Raw genomic sequence first — 10,891 nt, 5'->3', positions numbered from 1 at the left:
ATTCATTGGGCTTTGCATGCCGTGGAGTTACCTTCACGCGAGGTCAGCATGGCCGGGTTTTGGGAGTAACAATAATGAGCTGATGAATTTTGCGGCTGATAAGCCGACTGGTGCTAAATTGTTGTGAGAGAAAAACACTGTATTATGACTGATAAGTTCAAACGAAGAAGTTTAATAATGATGACTATGATGTAGTTTCAATGGCAATTGCTAGTAAGCCTGATGAGATTTAGCATATAGGGATAGTTTGGGAGAGCTCTAGCGATGTGAAAACAACTTTAGAGCGCGCGTTAACTTTATCATGAAGCAGCGCTGCTCTAAAGTTAGCATTCTACTAATACACATATAAACAAAAAGAAAGGATATTTGAACAAAACCATCAATATATCCACTTTTAGCTAGTGAATCTAAATAGCCACATAATATAGTTAGTAAGTTAATATTAGTTGTGAACCATTAGCTACTAGTGTATCAACCAGGACAGTCGCATGCAATCTACATAACGAACGAGAGATAATAATAATAATAATTACTAAATCGCCTAGGGTTTCTGCTTGTTCCCAATTTGTTTGAAATTAGTGCACCTAACGATGCACATCATTGGCAAAATGTGTAGTTCTTCGGAATGTACTGTTCGTAACACATGGATGAGATAAATTTAGTTGGTCGATGCCGAAAGAAACGATTGTCGAGGTATAGTGTAGAAAAAGGCCAGATTTGCAATCACATGATTCAGTGTACTCCAACCTGCCTAGTCGAAAACTTTGGGATCAACTGGGTATAAGGGTAAGAGGAGGTAGTGTCACTGTCAACCGTTCTCTACGTCTCTTGTTGATGGCACTGGCGGAGCCCTGTGTGAGGGCCATGCCAAACCCCCCCCCCCCCCACCCCCCGACCCCCCCCCGCCCCCCCCCCCCCCCCCCCCCCCCCTCTGAATTTCCTGAAGCCCTCTGTCCCTGAATGCACTGTAAGTCTGCGAGGCCAAACCCAACTGGACCCCGCATACACGCGTTCCAACTATAGAAGAACCCGCACGATCTTTCATTGAAAACTGGCACCGTTTGGCTGTGAGAATCAGTTCCGTTTCTCGTAAGAATCATCCGAATCTGTGCCAAATAGCCAAATAGGTATCATGCGAAGTGATTCATCGGAGAAACGTTTCTCGTTTTTTACGAGGAATGAGAATCACCCAATTGGTTCACTTCAACGAGAATCTGGATTCATAACCAAACGTTTCGCCGATTCTTACCAAGTGATTCCTATTTTAACGGAGAAATATTTTTATAGAGAATCCAGATCTGAAACGTTTCTAGAATAATCTGAATCCCTGCACGGGGCCAAAGCCTATGCGTGCAACGAGCCGGAGTCTGTATACGGCGCGGCCGTCGGCTGCGCTCATTGCAGCGCTGCTGCTGCAGCAGCCGAATGCTAGACATCAATAGCTACAGCAGTGGAAAGAAGGAAACCTGCAGCCACAGGACAAAAATGCCAGCCGAATAGGCTGAAGAGAGTTCGAGCCTTGGAGGCAAGGAATAGCAATTATTAGGAGCTTCTCCGCGCCCTTTGCCGGTGGGGACGAGGCGAGCTGAGCGGTGAGCGCCGAGATGGGCGCTGCTGTGCTCCGCGTCAATGGTTGTCGAGCAGCGCACGCGGCGGCCGCGGATACGCAGCAACGCCGGGATCAGCGGCAGTGTAGATCCGGCAGTGGACTGGCGCGGGACGTGTCCAAGCGATGGGGTCACGCGGCCGTGTGCGATGCGGACAGCGCCGACCCATCACCACCACCGGGGGGCCCGGCCAGGCATGGGCATCCACCACCCGACCCGACCCTATGCGGCGATCGGTGCGCTTTCTTTCTGCCAAGTGAGATCGATGTGTGCCCCGGGGTGGACATCTGTTGGGCCGTATGTATCGCGACAGGATGACAGCGCCGCACAGCACTGATGACTCCATTTGCAACCGAGAGGAGAGGTAATGCTGTGGAGCTTCTGATTAGTCCACTACGTAGGCCACTTTGTTTATCACGCGCTGTCAGAAGAAGCATACGCAAAGGCCAACATACTCACGTGGCGCGTAGAGAGCACAGCTCTCGTGCTCGTGGATCATGGATCGGTTTGGCATGCAAACAGCGGATTCAGTGAGTAGTACTAGTACATCCGTAGTATAAGCTCGCCGTACATGCCACACCGGCCGTACCGCCGCCGTAATCTCGTGACGACCACCCCAAAGTCGTCCCGTGTTCTGTGTGTCACCCCCAAACTGTTGTGCACGTCAGTGAAGCGAAACACCCTGTGCCACTGCCAACGGCAGAAACAGGACGCAAGCTGCCAAATCCAGCCGCCGCCGGGCAGCAGCTACAGCTAGCATGGCCGCACAAAACAGAGCTCCTGTGCCGTGCGGCCCCTCCCGAAGTCCCGTGACGGGTAGGACCTCACCTTCGAGTTCCATTCTCATCTCAAGCTGCAGATCGGATCGCGGCGGGCCCCGCCGCCCATCGTGGTCCACCACCAGGCCAGGGACGGAGGACGGGGAGGGGAGCAGAAAACAGAAAAGGCGGGGAGGGGCGCCGTTGCGTGTCCGTCCACGGTGCACGCGTCACCCGACGCGGCCATTCGCGTCGTAGCGTCCACTTCAGCGAACGCACGGGGCCCGAGGAGGCGATCGGGAAGGCGCCAGCGCCCACCCAGGCGGCGGCCGTCTGCCTGAGCGCCGGCGTTCGCAAGTCGCAACGGGTACAATTCGAGTTGAGGAGAATCAGTCGCGCAGGTGGTGTCGTGGTGACGGACGCGAACGGTGCTGGCCGAAGTTGTTACGTGTTTCCGTACGGCGGCGATGCGCTGAGGGAAGAAAGGATACGATGACGAGGCGAGTCCCGGCGGGATGAACAAGATGCAATCATGCAGCCGCGGGATGAACACACGGCGCCCGTGGGAGGGTGCAGGCATTCAGACACGGTAAAACCTGACGGCCACGGGACCAAAAATGGCTAAATGCTCTGGGGGGGGGGGGGGGGGGGGGGGGGGGGGGGGTGGGGTGGGGTGGGGTGGGGGGTTAGTTTGGCTGAAATTTTACTGAGTTTTTGGGCTTGCTTGGTTTAGGTTCAAAATTTGTCATACCATTTAACAAGTGAAAGTTGGATAAAAAATATAATAAATTTCGCAAAGCCAAACGTAAGGCGTTGGCAAGTTTTACCGCAAACAAAAAATATATCAAAATTATAGCTTGCAAAATGTTTGCTTGAATCTTATGCTCAAAAAAGGAAAGAAGTTATCGGTGCCACAATACAGAACCTGTCTATCCGGGTCTAAGCTCTCGACTTGACACGTGTGCTCGTATTTTCCTAGATTTATTCTAGGATTTAACGGCGTTATGTTTTAAGTGGTAGGCAACGTTCCCGTCGACAACGAGACGCCTGTGCTGACTTCATCAATCTCGAGATGTGTCAGCGTAGTCTTTCGGAGGTGCTCATAAGGATAGGGTTTGCGCACGTGTATTCATAGGGATGAGTGTCTGTGCATGTTGAGCGTCCACGCCTGTATTTGTGTAATTCGCAATATATATATATATATATTAAAAGCAAATGACTGTCACAATTAGTGACATAGAGACGATAACCCAATTATACTAGTTTGTAATCGCTAGGACAAGTTATAAGTTAGGTTAAAAATTAGCTTAAATTAACAGAGGTTGGCAAGCTAGTTTATATAACAAATAGTTGAAGACTTGTCTAAATCATTTGCCCACCTATTAGCTCTTCGTTTATATACACTATGGCTAATTTTAGTTTAAAATAGCTAACTAGCAATTAGCTCTCGTATCAAATAGGCTCTAACATTGAAAAATTGATTGGCAAAACTTATCATAGTAACCCTTAGAGTGCACAATAATTTCACTACACATCTCTTATCTATCTGGAGAGTCCTCACATGTATAGCTGCATGCATGCTACTTAATTATGTATACATGAGCATTGAGATAGCAGTGTTATTTTTTATATATTAATTAATGCGTAATATGACGATATTGTAATCTACATCTATATCTCTCTCTATATATCTTATAAAAATCTAAACTCTACTAAAGTTCTATCTCCACTTGCATTCAGTTTGTCATATGTAATGAGATAGTTGCCCCTGCATTCATAATACTGTCAAATTGAATTTACAATAGCAATATAGCATGGCTCTTTAACACCGGAAAAGGCTGCACTAAAAATGTGGCTAATTGGTTTGCGCTTGCGCTAAACCACCATGAAGCCTCGACCTTAGCCTCTTCAACCTTCAACCTGTACATGCCTCCACACCCCACCCCCTGGCCCCAGGAAGCAGAGAGAAGCACAAGGCGGGCCGCGCCGCGCCGCATCCCCGGACCGGAAGGGTGGTGAACGCCATTGCCCCTCCGCTCCCCGTCAAATAAACCCCTCCTCCCTCCCTCTCCCACCCTTACCGCGTCGTTGAGGGCTCTGCACGCTATCACGCGCCGAGAGAAAAAGGGCATCGCGGCAAGGGCTTCCCTCCGTCGCCCGGTCGAGGCAGAGTCGAATAACCCCGCGCACTGCCGCGCCGGGGCGTCCAATTAGCCGCCGCCGCGTCGCCATCGATCGCTAGAGGCGAGAGGGGAGGAGTGTTTCTCCTAGGCGGGCGGATGAGATGCCGGCGCGCCGGAAGGTGAGGCCCGCGGGCGCGGCGGCGCGGCGTGCCGCGCTGCGGTGGTGGCTGCTCTCCCTCGCAGCCGCGGGCGCCACCGTCACCGCCGCCGCCGCGCTGCTCGCCGTCGCGCTCCACGTCTCCGGCCTCGCCGCGCCCTCCTCCGCCTCCTCCGGCGCGCCCTACCGCCTCTCGCAGCCGCGGGAGATCGAGGAGCTGCGGTGGGAGCAGGAGTTCGCACCGCCGCAGCTCGCGTCGCCACGAAAGGTGATCGATTCTCCCACGGATGCTGTTTTGCTGCTAATTGCCGCCGCTGTTGCTTTCTTTGTTTTGTCTTTTTTGAATTCACGGGAGCCTATGACGCCGGGATTAATCTCTAGATTTGACAGCTGGACGGCGTGGCGGACGACGCGGCGGGGAAGAGGCTGTGGCTGCCGGCGCCGGCACGGCGGTTCGTGCCCTGCGTGGCGCCGTCACCGGAGTACAGAAGTACGCGCATTATTGGCACACTTCGCCCCGACATCGATTTCTCGCCTCGTGGTCCAAATTCTTGTGCGCAGCTCTGATTTCGTTCATCTTGCATTGCAGGCCCGGTGGTGTCGAGGGGGTACTTGCTCGTACACACCAATGGAGGACTCAACCAGATGCGCGCTGGGGTAAGCTGGACCGTCCTGGTCGAAATTTATCACTTGCCTTACTGATGACCGAAGATATTCATTGATTGATTTGCATTAGATGTGTTGACTTGAGTGGGGAGGGCTAATACCCCCCACCCACCCAAAAAAAAAAAGCGTGGGAGAATATTGTCGTTCGGGCATGTGGGGTGTTTGATCAGAGTTGACAGTGGCACCCATCAATAGCAGCTTTGCTTTTTTTGCATATATATTTTTGGTGCTCTTTTTCGCCTTTGGTGCTCTTTCAATGTGCTTCTCCTAACTCAGTCTGTGGGACTGAGCAGTCCTTTGGTGCTTTAATCACGTGCAGTTGGTGTTCTGTTGCTAATGTTCCACTCTTTCTTAGTGATGTCAGATGTGCTTGATTAAGCTGTATATGGTGATTGAAAGTAAGCTGTCTGTTTCCCAATTAGTATTTTGTTAACTGAGTTATCAGCGACACAGATTGAATGGCTCAACTGCGTCAAAGATAGAGTGCTTATTACTCCTGAGAATGGTTGGTGGGTGGATGTTGTCTCGTTGCCATTCCAAATTTCTTTGGGTTAGGCCTGGTTTAGTTCCCAAAAATTTTCGCTCCAAACTATTACATCGAATCTTGCGGCACATGCATGGAGTATTAAATATAGACGAAAAAAAACTAATTGCACAGTTTGGTTGGAAATCGCAAGACGAATGTTTTAAGACTAATTGGTCCATGATTAGCCATAAGTGCTACAGTAACTAACATGCGCTAATGATGGATTAATTAGGCTTAATAAATTCGTCTCGGAGTTTCCAGGCGAGCTATGTAATTAGTTTTTTTTATTAGTATCCGAAAACCCCTTCCGACATCCCCGAAACATCCAATGTGACATCCCAAAATTTTCATTTCGCGAACTAAACATAGCCTTATTTGGATTCATGCCATTATAATTTTCGATGTTTGGGGAAACGCCATTATTATTCGCCTATTTTGAAGCATGCCATTATAATTCTTCGTTTCCCACAAAAATACCACTGAATACGTATGGACACAGCCTGGGTCCAACTGCAGGCGTATACGAAGACGTATACTTCATCACCCATGTCACTGACACGCGGGCCCCACATGTCATCTTCTTCTTCCTCCTCTCCTCCTCTCTCTCTCCATCCCGACGCGGCCACGGCCACGGCGAGCAGCAGCAGCAGCAGCACGCCGGCAGCCCGCGAGCAGCAGCAGCAGCACGCCGCGGGCGAGCAAGCGGGCGAGCAGCAGCACGTCGGTCAGGCCGCGTCCTCGGCGCGCCGCCCGGGCGGTGAGCTCCGCGCCGGCCGCGTCCTGCTGCTCGGCTGTGGCGCTCCCGTCGCCGGCTGCTCGCCCGCGGCGCGCGGGGTCACGACGCTCGGGCCGCCTCCCTAGCTGCCGCCGGCTCCATGTCGCGCCCCTCCTTCCCCAACGCCGCAACTCCTCCCTCCTTCGCCTTCCCACAACCGCGACTCCTCGGATTCCCAGATCCCAAACCCATGCGAGACCTCTCCTCACCCACGGCTCCGGTCGCGCCCGCCCTGGCGCGCCGCGGATGACGAGGCCTCTGTGTCGGCAGTTGCCGACGTGAGGCAGGCGGCGCCTAGCAAGGGTGCGTTCATCAGGGTGCGGAGGCGGCCGTGGGGGAGGAGAACGGCGGAACTTCGACAGCGCTGAGGCCGCCGTGATGGCCTATGACCAGGCGGCCGTGTCCGCCTAGGGCTCCGCCGCCGCGCTCAACTTCCCCGTGGAGTGCGCGCAGGAGTCACTCCGAGCGCTCGCGCTGGGCGGCGGCGGCGCGGCTGGTGCCTCCGCGGGAGGCTCGCCCGTGCTGGCGCTCAAGTCGCGACACTCCAAGAAGAAGCAGCGCAAGAAATCCGAGCTTCTGGTGGCGGCGGCGTCAGCGAACGACGCGGTGTCGGGAACGAGCAAGGTCAAGAACGCCGCCGCCGCCGCGGCAGCCGAGCAGTAGCGCTTCGTCGTGGAGCTGGAGGACCTCGGTGCTGAGTACCTGGAGGAGCTCCTCGCCGCTGCCGGCAGCGCCCGCCGTGGCCGCGTCGGGATGGAGAGAGAGAGCCGGAGGGAGAGATGAGGAGAGGAAGAAGAAGATGACATGTGGGGCCCGCGTGTCAGTGACAGGGGAGATGAAGTATACGTCTTCGTATACGCCTGCAGCTGGGCTCAGGCTGTGTCCATACGTATTCAGTGGCATTTTTGTGGGAAACGAAGAATTGTAATGGCATGCTTCAAAATAAGCGAATAGTAATGGCGTTTCTCCAAACATCGAAAATTATAATGGCATGAATCCAAATAACCCAATTTCTTTGGCTGGTGCTTGGTATTGAGTATCATGCTCATTTTCTTTTTTCGGATTCTGATAAATGACACTTGTTTGGATGTGCCTCTGTCATATCCATGCCAAGCTTCAGTCATTATCTTGTTTTTTTCTTCATAGCAGGATAAAGAAAGTTGTTTGTTTTATTAGGGGAGACCAAAAGCAGTTACACTCTGCTTGTGCATGCAGATTGTTAGATAACTGAGATTAACTACTAGTAGTGTTTTAGTTGTACTTGACTTTAAAGAATTAGGAGAATTTGCTATTTTTTCTTTAGGTTCCCTTAATTAATTATGGTTAAGATAACTGAAACCTTTTTTTGTTTTGTTTTGCCAATTGGTACTTTTCCTAATTTCCTTAACATCAGCTTCATGTGATTTGGGTATAGAAAGGGGAATGTTTCTTTATTGTTTATTTACTGCTGCGCTTTGTTTACTGTAGATTTGTGTTGCTAATGAATAATCATGGGTAGCTTCACTATAGACGCAAAATCCCTCAAATGTTTGTCTCCTTTTTAATAGAACATTCTTATTCTTATGGCAGATCAGTGATATGGTGGCAGTTGCGCGCGTACTTAATGCTACACTCATCATTCCAGAGCTTGATAAGAAATCATTTTGGCATGACAAAAGGTAGGTCATATACTGGGTTTATTTTCAGCCTTCCATGAACTGATCTGAGACTGATGAGACCACTTTTTAATATCAGCAACTTTTCAGATGTCTTTGATGAAGAACACTTCATAAATTCTTTAGCTAATGATGTGAAAGTTGAGAAAAAACTGCCAAAGGAGTTGGTGAAAGCTCCAAAGTCTGTTAGGTACTTCAAGAGTTGGTCTGGAGTAGATTATTATGAGGATGAGATCTCTCCACTGTGGGACCATCGCCAGGTCTGAATTCAATCACCACTGTGCACTTCCATACTAGCCAATTCTAAGCAGTGATTACTAATGCAACGTTTGGAGCTGTGATACTGATCGATGATTTGTACTAGGTCATTCGAGCTGCTAAGTCAGATTCCCGCCTTGCAAACAACCATCTTCCTCCTGACATTCAGAAGCTTCGTTGTTGGGCCTTTTTCCAATCACTGAGATTTGCTCCCCCAATTGAAGCTCTAGGCAAAGTAAATCATTCTCTCATATCTTCCCATCTCGATCATTAATTTCTCTGAAATGAATACAAGTGTTGTTTAGATAAGCAAAGATTAACTGATTTTCTTCCAGCTATTGGTGGAGAGGATGAGGTCATTTGGGCCGTATATTGCTTTGCATTTGCGCTATGAGAAGGATATGCTTGCCTTTAGTGGCTGCACATATGGTTTATCACAGACAGAATCAGAAGAACTTGCAATGATCAGGCAAGGCCTTTATGGTTTATTTACACTGTCTTGCTTGTATTTTAACAGCAGTAGATGTTACCAGCTGTTGAATCTAATTCTGCTCCTGTATCTACAGAGAAAACACAACCTACTGGAAGGTGAAGGACATTGATCCATTAGAACAAAGATCCCACGGGTACTGCCCCTTGACACCAAAGGAAGTCGGCATGTTTCTTTCTGGGCTAGGGTATCCATCAAGCACCCCAGTCTACATAGCTGCAGGGGAAATATATGGAGGTGAATCACATATGGTTGATTTACAATCAAGGTTCCCTATTCTGATGAACAAGGTAGAGCAACTATCATTCCATTTGTTATGTAACCTTTAATACAATTTTCTTAAGTTGCCACTTTGACATATGTCGTGTGCTCCATTGCAGGAAAAACTTGCCTCAGCTGAGGAGTTGCGGCCTTTCAGCCAATATGCTGCTCAAATGGCAGCTTTAGATTATATTGTTTCAGTGGAGAGTGATGTCTTTATTCCATCTTATTCGGGGAACATGGCACGGGCTGTTGCAGGTCACAGGCGTTTCCTTGGCCATAGGAAGACAATCAGTCCTGACAGGTACAATCACAAACCACTGCATTTCTCACTTCTCACTGTCCTCACAATTTGTTCTACTTTTTCGTTATGCATCTTATCATCTTCTTTCTTTGGTCCAGGAAAGCACTAGTTCGATTGTTTGACAAAGTTGGTAGTGGATTACTAAAGGAAGGGGAGAGGCTATCGCAAAGGATAATAGACATCCACCAGAAAAGGTATTAAACTGATGATATGCATGACAACTAAAAGACACTGATGTGTGTTTGTTCCTTATTTTTGTTCTTGTTCTATACTTCAGACAAGGCTCTCCACGGAAACGAAAAGGTCCGGTCTCAGGAACAAAGGGCAAAGACAGATTTAGGTCAGAAGAGGCATTTTATGAGAACCCTTTTCCTGACTGCCTGTGTCAACCAGGGTCTCCAGCCAGCGATGATTCTCTTGGCAGCATCTAAGCCACGGAACTAATCATCATCCTAGCAGATCCCTGGGTGTGATTCCAGTGTACATAGAAAGAAATTAAGAAACACGTAGTAAGGTGCACACTGACAAATCCACACTGATCAGAACTTCTGTGTAGCTGACATCATACGCTAACCATCCGTTGGCACAAGCCATCGTCCAGCTGTGGCTGAACCGCTGAAGTACTGGCATGGTTGGGCTTGTTAGAAGTCAGAACAGCTGGAGGTGGAAGCAGGTGTATAGGGCTATAGAGAAGTCGTGTGATTTTGATTGGGATAATCATCTCAATTGCTTGTAAGTAGATGATAGTAATAAATAGAGAGAGATAGAATTACAGGAGCAGCTTGACAAACGTTTAACTCGTATATGGGCAATTGGGCATTGAGTGCACTTCCGCCCATATAATAGGTTTCAGTCTGATTAGCAAGGGAACTCGCATTTTTTGCTAATTATTCCTGTGATCGTCATCTTCAGCCCACCTTTTTTAGTAGAAGGATGAACTGGTACCCTGGACACTTTGTAATGGGAGTGGATCTGAGCTAGTTCCTGAACTTTCTGTAGTTAAATTGGAATGAATGTGTTGGCGTTCTTCTGATTTTATTAGATAAAGAGCACATTTTGGTACGAAATGCAGTAGTTGGTACCCATCTCTATTCTGTAACATCAAAGATTCTTATCTAAATTCTTTCGCCACAACACAAATCGATTTGGCATTTCTTGCGTGGTGCACTTTATAAAGCAATGAGCCAGTGTAGTTTACATCGCAATGGGAGATCGATAATCACATTCTAACATTTCGATTTCGATTTCTCAAGCAGGTGGAAGCCCAGAGACTCGACGTATGTTTCCATCCTAGATCATGGATTGACACTT

At 49.2% G+C, this 10,891-nt stretch overlaps 1 protein-coding gene across 1 annotated transcript; it reads left to right on the top strand.

Annotated features, from left to right (window-relative positions):
- The first annotated feature begins 4,243 nt into the window (after positions 1–4,243).
- On the top strand, positions 4,244–10,673 carry LOC136520591 (O-fucosyltransferase 7-like). The gene is made up of 11 exons (XM_066514143.1): positions 4,244–4,913; positions 5,036–5,135; positions 5,235–5,302; positions 8,182–8,270; positions 8,347–8,527; positions 8,632–8,760; positions 8,861–8,994; positions 9,092–9,305; positions 9,396–9,580; positions 9,679–9,774; positions 9,858–10,673. Exons 1-11 carry the CDS (start codon positions 4,650–4,652, stop codon positions 10,009–10,011), a joined length of 1,614 nt encoding a protein of 537 aa, XP_066370240.1. The 5' UTR covers positions 4,244–4,649; the 3' UTR covers positions 10,012–10,673.
- The last annotated feature ends 218 nt before the right edge of the window (positions 10,674–10,891 follow it).

This window comes from Miscanthus floridulus, chromosome 18 (assembly GCF_019320115.1).
Source record: "Miscanthus floridulus cultivar M001 chromosome 18, ASM1932011v1, whole genome shotgun sequence".
NCBI lineage: Eukaryota > Viridiplantae > Streptophyta > Magnoliopsida > Poales > Poaceae > Miscanthus > Miscanthus floridulus.
Note: the sequence above shows the minus strand (reverse complement) of the source record. Positions and strands in the feature narration are given on the sequence as shown.

What these genes read in the sequence shown, in the direction of transcription:
- LOC136520591 (XM_066514143.1), top strand. Translation starts at nt 4,650, where the DNA reads ATGCCGGCGCGCCGGAAGGTGAGGCCCGCGGGCGCGGCGGCGCGGCGT. An exon ending in GCCGTCACCGGAGTACAGAA is followed by an intron (nt 5,136 to 5,234) that starts GTACGCGCATTA and finishes CTTGCATTGCAG; the next exon opens with GCCCGGTGGTGTCGAGGGGG. An exon ending in CACTGTGGGACCATCGCCAG is followed by an intron (nt 8,528 to 8,631) that starts GTCTGAATTCAA and finishes GATTTGTACTAG; the next exon opens with GTCATTCGAGCTGCTAAGTC.